At 39.5% G+C, this 20,880-nt stretch overlaps 3 protein-coding genes and 2 long non-coding RNA genes across 8 annotated transcripts in view; 3 read left to right on the top strand and 2 right to left on the bottom strand.

The window, feature by feature from the left end:
* Positions 1-215: 215 nt before the first annotated feature.
* ndufa3 (NADH:ubiquinone oxidoreductase subunit A3) lies at positions 216-1,148 on the bottom strand. The gene is made up of 4 exons (XM_018680382.2): positions 1,049-1,148; positions 717-791; positions 551-628; positions 216-415 (listed from the first exon to the last, which is right to left on the bottom strand). The coding sequence occupies exons 1-4, from the start codon at positions 1,146-1,148 to the stop codon at positions 324-326; spliced, it is 345 nt and encodes a 114-aa protein (XP_018535898.1). The 3' UTR covers positions 216-323.
* A 48-nt stretch (positions 1,149-1,196) lies between these two features.
* tfpt (TCF3 (E2A) fusion partner) lies at positions 1,197-5,038 on the top strand. 2 transcript variants are annotated; one of them, XM_018680380.2, is made up of 7 exons: positions 1,197-1,343; positions 1,650-1,751; positions 2,374-2,496; positions 2,742-2,812; positions 2,896-2,965; positions 3,564-3,722; positions 3,960-5,038. In XM_018680380.2, the coding sequence occupies exons 2-7, from the start codon at positions 1,650-1,652 to the stop codon at positions 4,032-4,034; spliced, it is 600 nt and encodes a 199-aa protein (XP_018535896.1). In that variant the 5' UTR covers positions 1,197-1,343; the 3' UTR covers positions 4,035-5,038. The 2 variants fall into 2 exon arrangements, with proteins under 2 accessions (XP_018535896.1, XP_018535897.1); XM_018680381.2 differs by having other exon boundaries at positions 1,203-1,343; positions 1,626-1,751.
* Positions 5,039-5,195: 157 nt separating this feature from the next.
* Positions 5,196-13,861, top strand: cnot3a (CCR4-NOT transcription complex, subunit 3a). Of its 3 annotated transcripts, none has more exons than XM_018680378.2 (18): positions 5,196-5,359; positions 5,986-6,056; positions 6,255-6,322; positions 6,420-6,494; positions 6,602-6,691; positions 6,814-6,942; positions 7,158-7,253; positions 7,394-7,613; positions 7,698-7,831; positions 8,056-8,112; positions 8,410-9,340; positions 9,431-9,536; positions 9,647-9,788; positions 10,770-10,869; positions 11,599-11,797; positions 12,427-12,559; positions 12,693-12,818; positions 12,923-13,861. In XM_018680378.2, the coding sequence occupies exons 2-18, from the start codon at positions 6,032-6,034 to the stop codon at positions 13,019-13,021; spliced, it is 2,730 nt and encodes a 909-aa protein (XP_018535894.1). In that variant the 5' UTR covers positions 5,196-5,359; positions 5,986-6,031; the 3' UTR covers positions 13,022-13,861. The 3 variants fall into 3 exon arrangements, with proteins under 3 accessions (XP_018535894.1, XP_018535893.1, XP_018535895.1); XM_018680377.2 differs by having other exon boundaries at positions 10,770-10,878; XM_018680379.2 differs by lacking the exon at positions 8,056-8,112 and having other exon boundaries at positions 10,770-10,878.
* A 1,552-nt stretch (positions 13,862-15,413) lies between these two features.
* On the top strand, positions 15,414-19,963 carry LOC127143324 (uncharacterized). Its single transcript, XR_007814641.1, has 5 exons — positions 15,414-15,639; positions 16,522-16,585; positions 17,179-17,255; positions 18,449-18,510; positions 19,570-19,963. It is a non-coding gene; the product is annotated as an uncharacterized LOC127143324 (long non-coding RNA).
* The window catches only part of LOC127143325 (uncharacterized), a 5,857-nt gene continuing 4,330 nt past the window's right edge, over positions 19,354-20,880 (bottom strand). The window contains exon 3 of the long non-coding RNA XR_007814642.1: positions 19,354-19,596. This is a non-coding gene — a long non-coding RNA (uncharacterized LOC127143325). The remainder of the gene's footprint in view (positions 19,597-20,880) is intronic.

Raw genomic sequence — 20,880 nt, 5'->3', positions numbered from 1 at the left:
CAATAACAGTAGTGGGGCAGATTATATTGACATGACTATTTTGTTTAACTTTCCCTTACGTTTATTGTAATCAAAGCAAATGACTGAAAGTAAAATAGTTATGAGAGAGGTTCTAAGCTTAAGTTCATTTAAGGTCTGAACTCCATCGTGTACTAAAACATGCACTCAATCCAAATGTATTATATGTATCCAAACTAAACAATACTGCACAAAGGTAGAATTAAATAGACAATCTTTATTGTGGAACATTGACAAGCAGACCAGTTATGCAGACAGATATGAACAAGAGGAAAAGCCCAGGCGTTGATGGTGAGAAGGTGCAGTTATAGATTTTTAAGCCATTCCAGGTTATTTCCTTTGGGTTCACATGGATGAGCAGGGATTTCAGGCATGTTTCCATCATCCCGCACAGGAACTGCATGAAGAAAAAAGGACAAGATGCTTTGATATTTGACTGAACATGAACAGGTATTATTTTGGATAGCTACAACACCCAGTGGTGTTGCACTTGCATCAGCAGTGTGACAGTGAATATGTCAACAGTGTTTACCTGGGTAGTTGTATGGTACAGCTGAATTGATCATTCCAGAGTACTTTGTCATGGGGCTGATTAATGGCAGAGCAAAACCTGAGAAAAAATATTTTTTGTTAATTTATGTAAAATAATGTTATACAATGTTGTGCTGTAGATTAAAAGTAAGAGGCAGGTTACTGACCTAACGCTCCAATCACACAGGAAGCCATGATAACAGGCTCTTTATTCCATGCATTCTTCAGGAAAGCTGCGATTCCTGCAGAAAAAAAACAACAAAAAACAGGCAGGTTAAAATCCTCTACAGCTGACTACCTTCGGTTAGCTCGCGTTAGCAACACATCCAAGGTCACACTTTTCGTTTTATTTCGAATGAATATCTTTGTGTTAAAGTGACTCTAACACCTACTTAGCGTAATTTCGATTGTTTAATGTAATTATCTGTGTTATGTAGAGGACCAGCTGAAGCTAATTTCACCGGTTAAGTCTACAAAAGATGACAAAATGTTCACATACTCGCCATGTTGTCTGCTGTAGTCGAACCGAGCAGGTGCTCATGGGAAATGTAGTAACTACTAAGCGACGTGTTTTTCCTGCGCCCGTCGCACATAAACATGAGTTTATCGACCAGAATGTGGAAGAAGAACTGCTCTTATTTTGCTTTACGTTAGACTTCAGTCATATATTATGTTAGTATCCGCTCAAAGCTAACCTGATTGTGAAGAACACAAACTCATACACAGTCTGAAAGGTTTGCGGTGGAGTTTTAAAACCGCAGGACACAGACTGCACTGTCAGTAGACTCAGAAATGTAAGTATGGATACATTGATAGCTTTTTGTCTGGTATGATACTCCACCACTGATGATACCAGAACTTTACCGAATTATTATTTTCAGTTTTATTATTATTTACGCCATTTATATTTGAAAATGTCTATCAAAAGTCGTCGTGGGCGATGCATTTAATTTTCTAACCTCCCTTTACTCTCTGTGGTTTTCTGTAGCAACGCAGCCCGTGATAAATGTAACAGATGATAACATGCGGCCTGTACCTAAACTGTTGTGTAAAATGTTTAATAACGACAAACGCAGACTGCTCTCTCCCTTCCTGTCCAGATGATGGAGGATTTCTCTGGTTTGGCTTTGCCTCCTCTGTTTGGAGGACACATCCTGGAGGCAGAGCTAGAGCCAGGTGGTGTGGAGCTGGGACCTGGAGAGGTAATGGTAATGTTAATGATCATGGTGATAGTAACGTTGATGTTGAGTAAGTGGTAACATTAAGCCAGTGCTATGAGAGTCTATGTACATTCTTGTCTTTTTGCTTACTACACCAAGTCACTAATGTTACCAGTTTTAACACCACGTCTTAGCTCACAAGAGTAAAATATTATATTTAAATTGGTCTGATAAGCCCTGTGTTTAAAGAAAGAAGCTACAGTCAAATCCATGATCCAGCATGTCAGTTAAATATGTATTTTACATGATCTATGCATGCCAAGTATTAGTCAGTGTGGTCACATGTACATATCTTTGTGGGAGAAGCAAGGATCTGCTGAGGTTGAAGGTCGTCATTGACATGGTTTTATGCACTCGACACTGATATTAGCAACATAAACAAACTACTATTATGCAAAATATAGACAGCTGTCAAATGTTTTTTCAGAGCCCTAATAATATTGCTGCGATATGAAGCAACACAACTTCATTATGATAGATTCAACAACTGAAATTCCCTTTTTGTGACAGCAGTTAGATTTGAAAACACAGTACTGAAAACACTGACACTGAGGGCGGACCACAACACACCACACACACACACCTAAGTGTTTTTTTTCTCCAGGTGGAACTGGGCCCAGGAGGAAATGAGCTGCTTGAGAGCACAGTGCAAGAGGATGAAGAGAGAAGAGCTCTTGATAAGAGGAAATATCTAGCTCTGAGCAGGAGATGTAAAGAAATTGAACAGGTGTGTGTGTGTGTGTGTGTGTGTGTGTGTGTGTGTGTGTGTGTGTGAGTGTGTGAGAGAGAGTGAGAGATCCTGCATGTGCAGTATGTGGGTTATTTTGCACACACTTCCTGACTGTGTGTCTTGTGAAATTTGAATATGGGTCACAGTGGGTTTAGCAACATGTTTTCTAAACACAAATTTCTGATATGGTTTGATCCACATGACCTCACACTGTCACTATGTGTGTTATGTATTATCTTCAGGTTAATCAGAAGATGCTCGGCCGCCTTCATCAAGTACAAAGAATTACACGACGCTTGAAAAAAGAACGAAGGTATAAAACTTCATTACAATAAATACACTTCAGAGAAGATTCCCACCTGATGGCTCATTTGAGTGTTGTGTTAATCCTTACAGGTTTCTCATGAAGACTTTAGATGCTCATGGGGATGATTACAGAAATGCACAGCTCACTATACTGCTTGAGGTGAGAAATACACAGATAGGTGAAATAATTCTGTCATAGTATTGTGTGTAGTGATATTCATGGTTGGATGGGAGAAAATTTGTCCAGCAGAGATGTCAGTGGTTGACTCTGATGTCACTCCACATGTACATATCCATATTGTTAAAAGCCCCACCACAATGACACAATCCAGATTTGGAAATCCCTGTGCACTGGTGTGAAACCTTTTTTCTTTGAGTCATTGAAATATGAAACTAGACTCAGTTTTAACTGTGTGTTGGCTGTTTGCTGCTCAGTTGGCACAGTGCTTGTGTTTTTATGACTTGACCCACCTGATGACCTGGGGGATCCATGGAGTAGGGGTTAATTTACCACTATGATCTTGGCCTAAAACTACCTATCCATCCACATTATCTATACAGCTTAAGGGTCACAGTACTAAAAGAAATTGACACACATTTAGTCTTGGGCAAGGGGTGGAGACCCACTCTGCCTGACTGCTAATCCAACCTTGTATTTGCTTTGAACAAGCCTGTCTGCCTTTTAATTTGATGGACCATGATAAATGAATCTGCTCAAGCTCACTACATGCAGTTAACTTTTTTGCCTGTTGTTTCAGGATGAGCCTGGAGCCCATTTAGATCCTGCTGCTGGAGCGGAGGATGACCGTCTCAACGGTCTGTCTGGTTCCACGTCATCTGCAGCATTGCATCATGCCGCTGGACCTAAGAAGAGGAGACATCGAATTCCAAGGCAAGAGAAGGACAAAGACCCACAGGTAGGTAAAGAACTGTGCTGGACTGTTGTTGTCCATGCAAGTATAATAAAACAATGGTCAGTTTCTCACAATGCTCTCCAGGTTTTTGTGTGTGTATGTGTGATTTAGATGAACATGTAGCTGTGAATGCATGAATGGGTGGTTTAAAACAGAGATAAGTCTAATTAATATAAACATTCAGACGTCTGACAATGTAGAACAATGGATTTTATGCTGAGTTTCTGCTTCTCTACCCAGACTGAGCCAGACATGTCAGTGTTGGCAGACACACAGTTTGGAGAAATGCCCAGCCCGACCTCTCTGTCTCACTGATCACTGCACTGCCCTGGATGTGATGATGACAAAGGAGCGCCCAGTTTCTTTAACTGTTCAGTAGATACTGTAGGCTGCCTCTCTTCAGCCAGGTTTTGCACTGTTTCTAGTTTGACTTGAATATTGTGAACAGACTTGAGTTCATGTAAGGTAAAATGAAATGTTATTTACCTGGTACATACATACATATATTTTGTACATATTATTTTCTGTTTTCATGTTTTGTACTGAGATTTGATGGCATCACATAATTATGACCAGTGGCAAGCTGTGCATGCTGTTATGCGCAGCCTTGTTTGGTAAAGATCTGGCAACCCAGATGCAATTAAAGTAGGGCAGAAACTTAATGGCTTTCATAATACATTCCTGGATATTATCAGTGATTTCATGGTTCATGATTTTATCTCAGTAAGCAGAGAGAGTCTATCAGTGTTAAAGTATTACAAACCACCATTTGTTTCTTAGGCTGTACTATGAAATGTTTGTTTTTATTCTTAAAGTTTAAAGATAGTATTTTTCTGTTTTTTGCTTTACTTTTAAAGGTTTTAGACATGTGTAGGAAGGGTTGTTGAGTGTATTTTATTATGTTTGCTGATATAGACCAGAACCAGACAAATATTTCACTATCACTAATATTTCATATCAGCATCAACAGTTTAAACTTCATCAGCAACTGATGGCAAAACTCAGCTGGCCATGTGTGTTTTTATCATGTTTCTATATAATAGTTCAGCTACACATCAAAAATGTTTCAGTTTCAGGCAGAAATAAAATCTAGTGTCTGTAAATACAGTTTCTTAAATTTGACCCAAAAAAAGAAAAAAGTTTTAAAGTTCTCTTTTTCCATTTTCTCTTCTCTCACAGTCCTTCTCAGAGTGAGGCTGGCTCAGTTGTCATGGAGATCAGTGTCCCACTGTTATTAATGAATCAATATCTAGCTAATGGTCAAATTTTATGGCACCCAGTGAGGTTAGGAGTTAATAAAAATGGACTAAATAAAAATGCTTCCGATGTAAATGTGTGACTTCAAATACAGTTTAGGTTTTGTGTCAATCAAAATTCATCCCACCGCTGAACCAATGGCTGGCCCTCTTTCCAGACGATGCGTCCCAGTGACAGGCGTAAGTTCTGTCCAATCACATCTCGTAGATTGGATTTAGGGCGGGCTCCAAATGCGGAGGTGGGATCTTAGCTACCGTCCATCTTCAGCTACATTACAGTGAGCGAGCTTGTCGAAAAGAAAACACAATTTGGAAGTAAAGAAGACTTTCTGGAATTAGTTTTGGCTGTATTTGAAAAAAGACAAACGAAAGTCCATACCCTAGGTAAATGTCGTAAACAAGTATAAATCTAGATGATCGGGTTGACCCAGTTTCCCTTTTTCCTAAATTTGGCTAGCTAAGCTGCTAGCTAGCATTTTTATACATTAGCTAGCCAGACAGTTAGCCACATTAGCTAGCAGGTTAACGATTTGAACGGATTCTGATATATTGTGCCTTTCACAACGCAAAACCACCATATACAAGCTATACTGGACCCCAGAGTAATGATGCATGAATATGAAATCAAAGCATCAACATGTTGTGTAACTGGATAGTTAGCAACCGAGCGAGGTGGACGAGCTAAGCAACTGGCTAGTATTAACGTTAGCTCAGTAACGTTAGCTGGCTAGGTGGCTAATTTTAGCTGACAACCATGTCAGTCACATCGGTATCATTAGCAATATAAGCTGCGTTCATGGAAATATAACGATAGATAAACGGTCGGACAGAGTTGTGCCTGAAAATGTCTTTAAATCCTGATGTTATTTGTGAAACTAATGTTAACCTGCCAGCTAGCTGGAGTTAACGTCAGTTCCACTCTCTGGACGCCGATGTACTGATGGCTCTGTTGAAGGGATCTCTGTGTTGTTTGAACTATTTTTGATACACGTCTTGTTTTCTTTACCCAGCTAACTTTGTGACAGACGGAATGTGGACATTGTCGTAGTCAGAGCCATGGCTGACAAGAGAAAACTTCAAGGTAAGAAAGGCTGTTGGTGCCACTGTCATTTGAAATGTTACATAGGATCCATTCTACTGGCATTTTGCACAGAGATATAGACAGACTTCATCTAGCAACTCATTAGTATGTTAATTTTGTTTTACAAGATGTGAAGGACTTTTGGTGTTGCACAGATTTTTATACAGCATTGTTGGACCACTTCTTTTATTTCCACAGGTGAGATCGACAGATGTTTGAAAAAAGTAGCTGAAGGTGTAGAACAGTTTGAAGACATTTGGCAAAAGGTAAAATATGTTTGCATCTTGCATTTGTTTAATGCTCTGCTTCAAAAACCAATGGCGACAAAACTTATATAATCTCATTTCTATGTAAACATTGTAGCTCCACAATGCAGCCAACGCAAACCAGAAGGAAAAATATGAGGCTGACCTCAAGAAAGAGATTAAAAAACTACAGGTAAGACAAGTTAACAAACCCACATTTTCTGTATCAGTTTGTATACAGTGTGCATGTTTGAAATGGGAAATGTGTTTTGATATTTTTACCATTTGTGTTCCTCCCAGCGATTGAGAGATCAGATAAAAACATGGGTGGCCTCAAACGAGATCAAAGACAAAAGGCAGCTAGTTGAGAACCGCAAACTTATAGAGACGGTATGGCTCTTTATTATCTCCTTATATGGAATTTTTTTTAGGTTGTGTAACATATGACTTAAGGATATTGTCACATCAAAGCATGTATCTAAACAAAGCTTATGTGATTTTTCTTGCCTTAGCAAATGGAGCGGTTCAAGGTGGTGGAACGTGAAACAAAAACAAAAGCCTACTCTAAAGAAGGCTTGGGGCTCGCTCAGAAAGTGGATCCAGCTCAGAGGGAAAAGGAGGAAACGGGACAGTGGCTAACAGTAATACACTAATTATATTAACTAGTTATACATTTGGTTGCCTGAAATTATTTTATGTCTTAAGACAGACAATTTAAATTAGTAAAGGAATTGGTTAGAAAACTGTTAACAATTTTTGTTAACTATGGTTTTCTTATTAAAGAAGACTGTATTTTACCTCTGTTTTGATTAAATCCATTAACATCCTTTTCTTCTGACCTCTTCCTCACCTGCAGAATACGATAGACACTCTAAATATGCAGGTGGATCAGTTTGAAAGTGAGGTGGAATCTCTCTCAGTTCAGACAAGAAAGAAGAAGGGTGATAAGGAGGTGAGACCTTCCGTCTAATTTTTTTTCAAGGTTTTTATTCCTTCACACAAACTTTCCTGTCCATATTCAGTGTATTCTAGTGTGGTAAACGTTCTGCTGAAATGTTTATCATAAACCTCATACTTCTCTCTGTCACATAGAAACAAGACCGTATTGATGAGCTCAAGCGGTTGATTGAGAGGCATCGATTCCACATTCGTATGTTGGAGACCATTTTACGAATGCTGGACAATGACTCTGTGCCGGTGGATGCGATCCAGAAGATCAAGGATGATGTTGAGTACTACATTGATTCGTCCCAAGACCCGGACTTTGAGGAGAACGAGTTCCTGTATGATGACTTGGACCTGGAAGACATCCGTAAGTAAAGCACTGTCAAGTGTTCGGATTATGCTTTTGTCAACAACATTTGACACCTGTCTCTGACACATATTTTTCTTGTAGCTGCAGCATTAGTTGCAACTTCTCCGTCAGGTCAGGGCAACGTGGAAGATGAGATGTATCTCCACTCCAGCAGCACTCCCACTTCCACCACCTCCTCCTCACCCATCCCTCCATCCCCGGCCACTTGCACTGCTGTAAGTTCTTGTCTTTTTATCATAAGAAAAAGCTTTGGGTGAGGATGTTAAAGTGATGCTGGGTAGAAAAAGTACATTCTTATGCAATTTAACACATATTTCCTATCTTAAGTTTGCATTACGTTAACCTTTCTACAAGCCCCATTGTGTTATAATCCACTGGCTAATTTGCTGAATCAACGTTTCAAAAGTGGAATGTCATATCAAGGTATCTCCTCCTATAGGAGAACTCAGAGGACGATAAGAAAAGGGGACGATCGACAGACAGTGAAGTTAGTCAGGTGAGAGGTTCTCATCTGTGCTGTGTCAGTAGATGAACAGTTAGTGCAGCGCTCTTCACCCTTGGTCCTGGAGAGTCACAGTGGCTGAATGGTTTTGGCCTCTCAGGCACTGAAATGGAACATGTTTTCTCTGTGGGACCATGGTTGGAGACTTCTGATTTAGCTTGTACCATCTCCTGCATATATGGGCCTCCATAGTTTACAATAAACTTTGGTCCTCATGCACATTGTACAGCTGTAGGTGATCTGCACAGTTTTTGCCTGACGTGTTTCTCTTTGGTGCTCTGTCATTTTCAGTCTCCTGTGAAGAACGGCACCCCATCCTTGCTATCTTCCTTCTCTTCCTCCACCACCTCTGGGTCCTCCTCATCCTCCTCCCTCGTGTCCATGGCGAGTGTTGTTGGAGGCATTCCTCCGGTCCCCACGAGCAGCAGTCTAATAGGAAGTTTCAGCAGTGCAGTGCAGCAACATCAGCATCAACCTGCACAACAGCAGCAACAATCTCAGCCACCAAACCAACCACAACAGCAACAGCAGCAGCCACCTCAAACAAAACCTTCTGTCCCCTCAAACAACACCCCCAGCCCGCCCAGCAACCCCCTACTCCCAGCCTCCACTGCCCCCTCTCTCCTCACACCCAGCACACCCAGTTCATCGGCTCCCAACTCTCAGTCTCAGCCCACATCTGGGCCCACCCCAGCATCCAGTTTGGGACTCGGGCTGGGGCTGGGATTGAGCAAAGGTGGCATGACGGGGACTAGCAGTGCCAATCAAATGCCTGGTTTAGGCCTGGGTGGCCACCCCACTCCTCTTAACACAATGGCAGGGCTCCTTTCGGGCTCCACACCTGCCCCTTACGCTCAGGCAGCAGCATCAGGAGGCTTGGGTTTGAGCAGCACCACGCAGTCCAGCATTTCAGTGGAGAGCAGCACTTCCATCCCCACCTCTGGCTCCAGTGGAGTCACTACCAACGGGGCGGGGACAGGGCTCGGTTTACTAGGTTCCAGCCCGGCTCACAGTTCTCTGAGCGGGAGTATTCTGGGTCTGGTTCCTGGGCAAAGCGTGGCCCCCGGTGCCTCGCAGGTGCCCCCGAGTTCTGTGAGCACTACCTCTGGTGTAGTTGGCATGATGGGAGGAAATGGAGGGAACGTCGGCGTGGTTGGAGGAGTAGGGGTGAATGCTGCTCCTGCAAGACCACCGAGTGGACTGAAGCAAAATGGAAGCACAAGTAGGTTAACTTGTTATGCTGTTTACTTCTCTGTCTAAGTCAGCTTTGTCTTCTCTTTTATAAAGGATTTTTTCCCTCACCTGCCCTCAGGTTACAGTGCTGTAGTAGCAGAGAGCTCCACAGAATCAGCTCTAAGCACACCGAGCCAGTCACAAAGCAGCCAACCCTCATCTCTCAGTTCCTCAACCAGTCAGCCGTAAGTTATTTGTCACTTCATCTGAGTCCCGAAACTCAATATGTCTCTTCTTGTTTTTTAAAGACTATTTAACTTTGTCTTAACCGTTGTTCCCTCTATACCTGGTGCAGTATGGACAATGGTCCCAGTTTAATCAGCTCCATCACCCTGCCTCCCAGCTCTCCGTCCCCCTCATTCTCAGACAGCACACCTGGAGGAGGGAGTCTTCTCAACGGGCCCCACTCCTACACACAGGCATCTGAGGGCCTCAAGGTGAGCCATGCCTGCAAGGTTGAGTTAGGATATGTTGACTGACACATCAAGCCTTAGTCCCAGGCTTTTGTCAGAGCCACCTAATTGCGTAATTGAGTTGCCAGAATTTGCCGTGAGAACCAGCCAGATTACAGTCAGGTGTAGCAGCAGCCTCTTAAGATTACTGCATGGAGAGATTAGTCGGACAAGACAAAACTGGTTGAGATTATACGAAAGATGTGAGGCTGTAGAATATAAAGCTTTGTCAACTTAATTATCATAGGATATCTGCCATCATATTACAAAGAGGAATACCTCTTACCAGTATTTGGGCAGAGTGAATATTAAGATGTCTGGCACCCCTTTTGGCCATTTCCTCACTTGAATGATTTCCAGGCAAAGCTGAACTCTAATAATTAACCAGGCAGCTGGATTCTTTTTGAATGAGCAAATAACTGAGCTGGCATGCATCAATTTTAGGTACTTTGGTTTGGTGAGAATGTTAATATGCTTAGCTGTAAATAGCATTGTTAAAATATCCCAGACCGCCCACGAACCTCTGCCCTGGGCCAGATTTATACCAAACAAAGAAGCCTACACATTCCCAATGGCACGTTTAGATAGAGATCATATCATTCCGAGATATCTTTGGACTTAAAAAGAATGTATCAATTCCTTGCTCTGTTCACTGCAAACAAGAAAAAGACAGCGTTGGATAGTGTATAAATATACAGCCTACAGCAGTCTGCAAGCATACATTAACTGTGACAGAAAACATTTTGACTCAGCTGAATTTTTGAATTTTCTCCTGTTTTGGAACACATTACTGATCGAATCTAGTGCATGTCATTGTGACTATAGCTGACTGTGGCTGCACAAAGACATCTCTCCTGTTTTAGTCTATTGTAGGTGTGTATTGTGATAGTAGTTTGTTTTCATAATTGATTTTCCTGTGCTTCTTTTCATCTTAATTGTACTTAATCTCATGTTGTCTCTTCTCAGGCTCCTGAGCCTCTCAGTTCTCTGAAGGCGATGGCTGAGAGAGCAGCGCTGGGACAGGGCCTGGATGGAGAGATTCCAAACCTTCACCTGACAGACAGAGGTCGGAACGGTCAGGCATCATTTCTATACTGATTTACTCAAGAATTATCAGCTGTTACCTCCACACTGTAAAACTTCCTATTACTTGTACACTTACTAGTTAAGCAACTTGTACCAGCCGTAGAAGTAGATGATGTTAAAATTGCAGATATTACAAGCAACTCATAGTGAGTAGGGTCAAAACACACTGTGTTTTTTTTTATTACTCAGCTTTTGATTCCAAGTTTTTGGTTTGGTTCATTGGTTAAGTAAAAATTCTAAACAACAGCTGGGTATTTCCTCGCAAAGAACAGCTGGTTTCATCTCTCAATGTCAAGTCATTGGTTTTTTTTTTTTTTTTTTGCATGTGGTTCTTGACAGACTGTGAGCATATTTAAGACTTCACCCTTGGTTCAACATTTGTTATTGTTTCTTTTTTCTACACTTTTTGTGAACTACTGATCAGTTTCTACCTGACACTTATCCAAAACAGGCAACAAATGTTCCAGTGTTGCTTAAGTATTTGCAAGTAGCAAAGTCCAGAGTAAAGAAGTCAGAGTTAAAGAAACAACTTAGGAAGCCTTTCAGATGAGAGGTGACACATCTTCAAGAAACCTAAAAAGAAGTCCAGTTGCCTTCAACTTTAGCACTTAAGAAAAAGAAGCAACATTAAGAGATGTTAGTGTAAATTAGTAAGAAGTGATTCATCTATATTTGTGAAACTGACGTAGTTCCTCTCTCTTTCCTGTAGACATCTTCTCTGGTTCATCTGCGGCGCCCGGCACACCTGCCGCCCCTCAGCCGTCCGTGTCGGAAGTCAGCATTCCCCCCTCGCTCGGGGTCTGTCCACTGGGCCCCACACCTCTCCCCAAAGACCAGCTGTACCAGCAGGCCATGCAGGAGTCCGCCTGGACACACATGCCACACCCCTCTGACTCTGAGAGGATCAGGTAAAGGCATTGCAGTTTTTCTGTACAGGCTTGCTGTACACTCATGACTCCTGGACAACTATAACTTTCTATGACATGATCTACAAATCCGTGAAAACCTATTCAAAGGAAAGGTCTAATATTTAATGTTTTCTTATTGTCATTAAGTCAAATCCCATAAAAAGACAAAGACCAACTATCAGTTTATCATATTACAAAGTATTGTTAGTGTAGCCAAAGCCTCATCTATCTTATTCCACACCAGTGAGCTACACTGTTGTACTGGATGCCATGCTTCTTAATTATGAACATGGCCACTGTAGTTTATTTATAGTCAATCCCACACACACACACACCACTCTGTACTCACCAGCACGTCAGCTCTGTGGCTGAAAATAGTCTGCAACAAATCCACAGCTTACACCTGTTTGAGTAACATTTGCAAAAAAAACCCTACTATAATGTCTTGTCTTTGGAGATTATTTTTGCTTCTTTGTGGTATTTGACAGCAAAAAAAAAAAAAAACAGACTATAGCCAGCTTTATCCCTTAAAGTAATTATTTGTGAGCACAGTATTTTTAAATTATGTTAAATTATGTTCTATTGGATGTTGTTGTGGATTTGTAACTATTCATGCTTCTGTCCTAAAGGCAATACTTGATGAGGAACCCGTGTCCCACCTTGCCCTTCCATCATCAAATACCACCGCACCACTCTGACTCCATAGAGTTTTACCAGAGACTGTCCACAGAAACTCTCTTTTTCATCTTCTACTACCTGGAGGTAACCATGCACCCACTCAACTCACACTCGTCATTTACTCCCAGTGATCTTCACTGTTGATCGATTTGCCTTTTCTCTGTAGTGTATTCAATTTTTGCCTATAAGCTTAAAGGTTTCGACCTCCTTCTCTCAGGGCACCAAGGCTCAGTATTTGTCTGCCAAGGCTCTGAAGAAGCAGTCATGGAGGTTTCACACCAAGTACATGATGTGGTTCCAGAGGCACGAGGAGCCCAAGACGATCACTGACGAGTTTGAACAGGTGCAGCTTCACCACAGTTAATTTCCATAAAACCTGAAGCTAATCTGTTTTGTGTGGTTGTGGATTATTAATGACTGCTCTCTCATCTGTGCTGTTTCCTCCAGGGCACTTACATTTACTTTGACTATGAGAAATGGGGCCAGAGGAAGAAGGAGGGGTTCACCTTCGAGTACAGGTACCTCGAAGACAGAGACCTGCAGTGACAGACGGAGGGACGCAAAAGGACAGAGAGAGACAAAACGTGCTGCTGTTGACATTCCGAGACTGAACTCCAAACTGTGGATAGAGATTGTGATGTGTAGTAGAAACCCTCTCCTCCATGGAGACTGGTGTCTGTATAGGCTGCATCTCAACGTGAAGCCCTTGCTCCTCATGTAGCGCTTTGTTTTTTGACAAAAATGCCCTGTGGGCCTGCTCAGATGCATCGCGCTGCATGGGCTGGGAGGGTTCTCATTAGAGATCTGCGTTTGTGCCTGTCTGTGTGCACACTCAGTATGTGGCATTAGGAAAGCCTACCCCATGCATGTTTCTCATGTTTTTGTTTTCTTTTTCCGTTTCAACAAAGATTCTCTGTACCACCTACCCAACATGAGCCTGGAAGCCTTTGACTTGACACAAAACAAACCTTGGATTTGATTGTTAAGTAAACTGCCCATCTTGTATTTACTGTAATTTGGTGGTTTAGAAAGGGGACGTACAGTGGACATTTAGTCATGGTGTGTAGGAGCGGCTTCTTTTAAGACCCTACGATGCCTGTTGAATATGGTCACTATTAGAGATAGTGAGCGGTTATCAATAGTTTTATTGATATTGTCTTGGTCGATTAAAACGCTGATTGAGAGTGACCACAGGGCCTCTCCCTGTGACAGGGAAAGAGTCCTTATTGGACATGGATTAAATTGCTATGCAATTGAACTGGTCTCTGGCTCCCTCTCTTTACAAATAAAATGTTTTTAAGTTAACCTGTCAAAGAAAATGCATTATTATGGCACATTCATGTTTGTGACAAATTAATAAACTTGTAAAATAAATCTTAAAAATAGGGTTTGAGACATTAATCTACTTGATGTTTGATTCTCATGCCATTGAGGAATTGTCATCATTCTCAATGCAAAAGGCCACGCTGAGCGTAGTGAATGTACCTGTACCCAAATCACCTTTTAATCACTCTTTAGATAATAAATCTGAGTTTGGTTTGAGTCAACTTCCCACCTTTAGTTAAGGTTTAATTCTATTCTGTTGATGTTACTTCATCCTAAAAATCCACTGTGTTCAATTTACCACCTGATATTTTAAGTGAAAACCCTATACAGTGAATGTGCACTGACAAACTTGTTTACATGTAGAGTGAAAACAGAAATCCTAAAATTCTGGTGGTAGATTTAACTCGTGGGTCGAGTAGGAAATGTCTCGTCTGCCGTGGTTGTTCATGTGCTACCCTGAAAGCCGTAAGATTTGATCTGGTCCTGGATCTGGTGTGGGACAGATCCCACCTTTTCTTGGCAGTTTGAATGGGGAGAGTGTTAAACTGAAGATTTTTCCGTTTAAGCAACCATGAAAACTTAAGATCTGTACTGCAGTTAAAATTTTCTGTTGTGTGTGATTAGTTTTCAGGCTTTTTTTTGGTGGGGAGGGAAAGGGGGGATGAGGATGTGAAAAAAGGAAAATACAGCAAAGTTATGAGAGATTTGCCTTTTATAGATTCTATTTTTTGGGGCTTTTAAGGTTTTCTGAAAGGGAAGGTCAGTTAAGATATTGTTAAAATGTGAATTTCAAGACGTATTTACATTTTTTTCTCATCACAGTTCTGCATGGGAGATGTCATAAAACGGGGTTATAACAGGATTGTACAATTTCAATAAATACTTTTACGAAATTATAAGTCAGTGTGTGGTGTAAAGTCCTGTCACTCCTACAAGGAATATGGATTCACTTATTTGCTATTCACTCATTATTCACCCTTCAAATTTTGCACAAAAGTTCATTTGGACTCAAAGATGGACTAATTAAATTTTGATGGTCAAAGGTCAAGGTCACAATGACTTGACATTCTTGTGATATTCTATTTAAGGACCACGTAGAGAAAATTTCATCACACCTGGCACATTCATTTATTGCTGTGTCAGCTCCCCAGTTCTCTTCACACTGTACACAGATGACTGTGCAAGAATCCATCCTGAGAACTATATTATTAAATTCTCAGATGATACAGCCATCCTTGGCCTTCTGCACAGAGATAGCAGTGTATCAGCTTATCACTCTGAAATAGAGAGATTTGTGCAATTGTGTGGCATTAACCATCTTGACTTAAATCTGAAGAAGACTGAGGATATGGTGTTTGACCCACAAGCAGTGGATGACCTTTGGTTATCCACAATGTACCCATGGCACATGTTCGCCAGATCTTTTAAAACATCTAAGGCTTCTCTCTGTCTTTATGGTGGGTGAATTTTAGGACCAATCAGAGGCGGTTGCTAGGCGGACCAGAATGGCCCGGCCAATCAGCGTTTTTCTGCCAATGTTAGCTGACGTATGTCGTCATTGGTCGCGACGTGTCTCGTAATTGGCCACGATCTTCAGGGAGGAGCGTAGAGAGGCGGAGAAACGAAGTAGGAAAACAGATTTAAACCAAGTTTGAACAATTGCTTCTGTTTGCTAGTATGTAAACAATGTCGCCACCGGAGAGGTGTGGACGCTAAAACGATCTCTGGGGCTGCTTTTTTGGCGTTAATGAAGAGGACTGGATGTTAAAACAAACTCTGGAGCTGTTTTTGGTCGAACACGAGTGAGACTGGACGCTGAACACACCTGCGGCGCGAAGGTAAGGAAAACAGTTAGCGGCTAGCGTTAGCATTAACATGATCGGAGAGCGTTAGCATTAGCATTACCATGTACTGCTTTTTTAAAAATTCCACTTTCAGTCATTCATATAGCGTGGGTAAGAGTGTGTTTGTGTTTCTGTGACTAAAGCATTCCTGACATGAGTTGTGGAGGGTGATAAAGGATCAGTTGTCTGTGTACAACTCCGTTTGCACCTCTTTACAATTACTTTGCAGACATTGTACTGCTTTGTAACTTTGAGCTCCAGTTTGGTCATTTTAAGTCAGTTTAGGACGGATTATCATGTCGATGTGACCACTCTGTGTTTCTTTGTGGTGGTATTGCATCGTTTTGTGTCTCTAGCTGGCTGTTTTACATCTACTTTTGGTCAGCTTCTTTGAGGTTGTTTTGCATCGTATTGTGTCTTCATAGTTTTGTGTTTATTCCTGGTCATTTAACCTTTCTTTGCGGCCATTTGTGTTTCAGTGTGGCAATTAAGCATCTCATTGTGATCATTTTGCGGCCCAGTTCGTCGCCTTTGTTGTTTTGTGTGTCTTTGTAACTTTGTGGCAGTAATCTGTTCCTAGCCAACGTCCACTGACGGCGGGACGGGGGACGACTTTTTTTTTCTTAGCTTAGGAGGGCGGGGGTCACGTTGCAACAGTAATACAGTCATTACATTCAATGGAAGTGATACTGCCCCCAGCACCTCCTGTAATGCATTGCAATAAAAAGTGATCATGGCAGCCCTAATTTATTCACCTCAAATCTCAAAGTGTGATTGTCAAGGTTCTAGGGTTTAGTTTTCAGTGTTGTACTCTTCTACACTGTTCAAGATTTGAAGGTAAATCATTCTTTAGTAATTAGGTTATTTGTTTTTTAGGTTTACTTGTTCAGCTGCTGCACCCTGGACAGAAACACCAGCTCTCACCTTAAAAACCAAACAGGTATGTGTCCTAAAGATTTACCCAGTCTGAAAAAAATGTGTTGATGAGCTGAATTGTTAATGTTAGTAACAGTGTTATTGTTTAAATCCTTGAATATAATAATAATAACCAAATAATCATGTCTGTTAATTGTCAGAAAATAGTACTAGTTATAATATTTTTTTAAAACTCAAAATATTTGTCAGTTAATTTTCTTCCGGTGAACTGAAGTATTTAAAAATACCAAAAGTTAAAACCCTGCTTTCAAAAATGTATTAAGAAGTTTTTATTACACAGTTCACAGTAATATACATGATTCCTTCACTGATTAGTTGACAGACAAATAATATAGAAATTTCAGATGTAAAATAATCATTCTAGTTATTTTCCCCAAATATTCAGTTATTGATTCTTAAAGATGTGATGCTTTTTCTTGTCATATGTGACAGTAAACAGCCCATTTTATGAGACACTCCTGTAACGTTTTGAAAATGTTCTGGTTCGGCTGTAATGTTGAATATTTATGTGTGTTTTGGGGTTAAGCTGTTGATGAGGAATAGGTAATAGTGTATTGAACTTTTTCCTTTGTATATTTCTCTTTTTATTTCCTCCAGGTGTCACCACTTTGTTCATGATCACAGAGTGTTCATAGAATGAAGAAGTTCTTTGAAACCAGGACTGAGGCCTCCAGGTAATTCACAAACAGCTTTACATAAACTGTATACACTGACATTAAATTATACATCTTCAATAATTGATCTGAAGATTTTTAAAATCATACCCAATGTAGAAAATGTGAGAGACCACACATGATGACAAATAATGTCAGATTTTACAGTTTTGTTCTTATAGTGTGTGATGTGCAGATGGAAGACCAACACAGCACACCACACACTAACAGATTCACCACCAATGACTAGAATCTGGACTCTTAGAACTCCAAAACTTACACGGTCAAAAAAGACTTTAGAGTAAACAAACATGGACGATGACGTCTTGTTTGTTGTGCTTCTGTCTTCAGTCAGCTTGCTTCTTGATTGGCTATCATTCTGTTCCATGTGACAATCCACAGAGTGCGTGCTCAGCTTTCCTCCATGTTCCCCCCACACAACAGGATTTCTGATCAGAAATATTGAACACGTTTAATATTTATTGGAGCAGGGAGGGTAAAATAATTCTGAACACATCTCACATCACAGGAGAATCTGACAAGATCATCTTTAGAACCAACTGATAATCAGACCTTTGCTGACTTTGATCAGGAGGGGGGATTTGGGCCAATAATCCAACCAATTATCTTTTGGTGTGTACCCCGCTTTACTCTCTCTAATTCTTTCTGCCTCCTCTCTCTGTGTCCCTCTTTGTCTCTTTCTCTCTCTTCCTTGCTCTCTCACTCTCATGCTTTATCTCTACCCCCCCCCCCCCCATACACTTTCTTTTTCTTTCCCTCTCTCTTCTTGTTCTCTCCCTCTCTCTCTTTCTCATAAGTGCAGTAAATCATAAATATGTGAAGAACTTACTCAGTTCAGTGTCACATTAGAAACAGTCATTTTTTTTAACTGGAGAACATCATTTCCATCCACTGCTGTTGTGTGAATATCAGGAGCTGGTGGAGTATTCAGCAGGTGGAGTCAGAGCCAGTCAGAGCAGCTTCCTCTATCTTTGTGTAGAAAGCAAATTTAACTTTTGGACTAGTTCTGATTAGTCCAGAACCAGTTAGTCCACACCCTGGTTTCTTTGTAGATTTAGTGTCTTTTACTTCTCTATGTTTTGACAGTTTGAAGTTAAATACTCTGAAACTCTCTGTGCTCTTATTATTATTATTTTTTTGATTTGTTAAAAGTCACATCTTTATATTAATATTTGTTGCATTTTTCTCCACAGGATTCAAACCGCAACCATTAAATAACAGAGAGAAGAGACAGACGTGAAGACATTTCCAGAAGGTCAGTGTTAGTTTATTCTTTTCAGTCTGACACTTTAAAACCTCGCCTGGAACAAATAAAAGTTGCTATAACTTATCAGTTTCAATCAGTAATAATGAGTATTTTTTGACAATGTAGCTGGAAAAAAACAAGTTTAAAAATAAGGAAAAATAACAGAAAACTGTAGTTTAAAATAGAATAGAAACCCTTTTAATAAAGTATACAAATTTAATAAACTGATAAATTGAAAACCTTCAAATATTGAGTATAAAACCAATCTTGCAAAAATGTGTATAAAAAATAAACATAAAACCTTTTTTAAAAAAATGAATAAATGTTTCTAAAAGTATGAAATAATTTAAAAATACATTTCAAACCCTAAAGGAATAGATCTAAAAATTCATATATTTGTCCATAAAAACATTATTTATGTTTATGTTGTATTAAACCCATAAAAATCCTTTAAATATATTTAATTTAGTTAAAATCTTCAATATATTTAAAACATAAATATGAAACTTTTTGAAAATGAATATAAAAAATGTATATAAACATGTCTGAGCAATGAGTGTAAAACCTTTTAAAAGTTAAGAATAAAACCTTAAAAAATATATATTTTCAAAATGTTTAAAAATAGGTCTAAAAATTAAAACATGAGAAGCATTAATTTTTTAAATTAAGATAAAGAAATATAACTCAAAGGTTTAGGAAGACTACTATTTTATTCCAGACAACATTTGACAAATTGCAGCAAAGATAATGACAGACATTTGACCACACGGAAACACTTAAGAGTTTGGGTTAAAGTAGTTATGAACACATTTTCCAAAGATGAACACATCTACTGAGCAACTTTGTCATCATGGAACTGCTTGTGATATAATTATTAAATAGTTGTATCATAAGCCCTTGGATGTTCTCAGAGGTGTTTAATAAAGTCTTGTGCACATGACTACATTATAGATGGTAGAGAAAAACAAAGTGTTTTCATTTGAACAACAGCACTGCAGTTAGATGATGGGAGGTCTTTTATCTAATTAACAGCTTCATAACATTTCTGTTTTCTCTCATCCACTTCAGGTCTTCAGCTGCTGCTGTCTTCTCCTCCTGCAGAGACAAGAACACGTGTTAATCACATTTTTGGACATATTTCTTATGCCTTACATGTGGCTTATGACAAAGGGAACTATCTTAAAGCAGTGATCTTACGATTGTTTTCCACAGACACGCACCTTTACATAGAGTGGGTTTGGTTAGATTTTGTGTTCATTTTGGTATTTTGCTATTTTAATATCAGTACTCAAATCCAATCTCTTACTGTGTACATAGTCCTGTTTATACTGTTCATATTGTTTTTATATATATTTTTTATATGTTATTATACATTGTCATATCTTAAATCTTGTCTTGTGTATATTGTGCCTTTTTCTATATTTGCTGCTGCAACACTAAATCTCACTTCTGTGGGACTAATAAATGATTATCTTACTCAAATAAATACTTCTTAACACTGACTATTTTGCCTAATCTCTTTGATATTGTATGTAAGTAAATATTTTGCCAGCAGGCACTTGTAGCCAGGGGTTATGACTTTTTTTTTGAGCATTTATCAAGCCTCACTATACTATGACATTTTTGACCGTTTTTGACTTCTAACTATACTATGACTTTTTTTGACCGTTTTTGACTCCTTACTATACTGACATTTTTGACCGTTTTTGACTTCTAACTATACTATGACTTTTTTTGACCGTTTTTGACTCCTTACTATACTGACATTTTTGACCGTTTTTGACTTCTAAATATACTATGACTTTTTTTGACCGTTTTTGACTCCTTACTATACTGACATTTTTGACCGTTTTTGACGAACTCTACTATGACTTTTTTTCATGATTTTTGATGACATACTATACTATGACTTTTTTTTGACCGTTTTTGATGCCATACTATACTGACTTTTTTTCATGGTTTTTGACGACATACTATACTATGACTTTTTTTCATGATTTTTGACGCCATACTGTACTATGACTTTTTTTCATGATTTTTGACGACATACTATACTATGACTTTTTTTGCCCGTTTTTGATGCCATACTATACTATGACTTTTTTTGACCGTTTTTGATGACATACTATACTATGACTTTTTTCATGATTTTTGACGACATACTATACTATGACTTTTTTTCATGATTTTTGATGCCATACTATTACTATGACTTTTTTTCATGGTTTTGACGCCATACTATACTATGACTTTTTTTCATGATTTTTGATGACATATATACTATGACTTTTTGACCGTTTTTGATGCATACTATACTGACTTTTTTTCATGATTTTTGACGACATACTATACTATGACTTTTTTTCATGATTTTTGATG

This window comes from Lates calcarifer, linkage group LG15, assembly GCF_001640805.2.
Source record: "Lates calcarifer isolate ASB-BC8 linkage group LG15, TLL_Latcal_v3, whole genome shotgun sequence".
NCBI classification, from domain to species: domain Eukaryota; kingdom Metazoa; phylum Chordata; class Actinopteri; family Centropomidae; genus Lates; species Lates calcarifer.
Note: the sequence above shows the minus strand (reverse complement) of the source record. Positions and strands in the feature narration are given on the sequence as shown.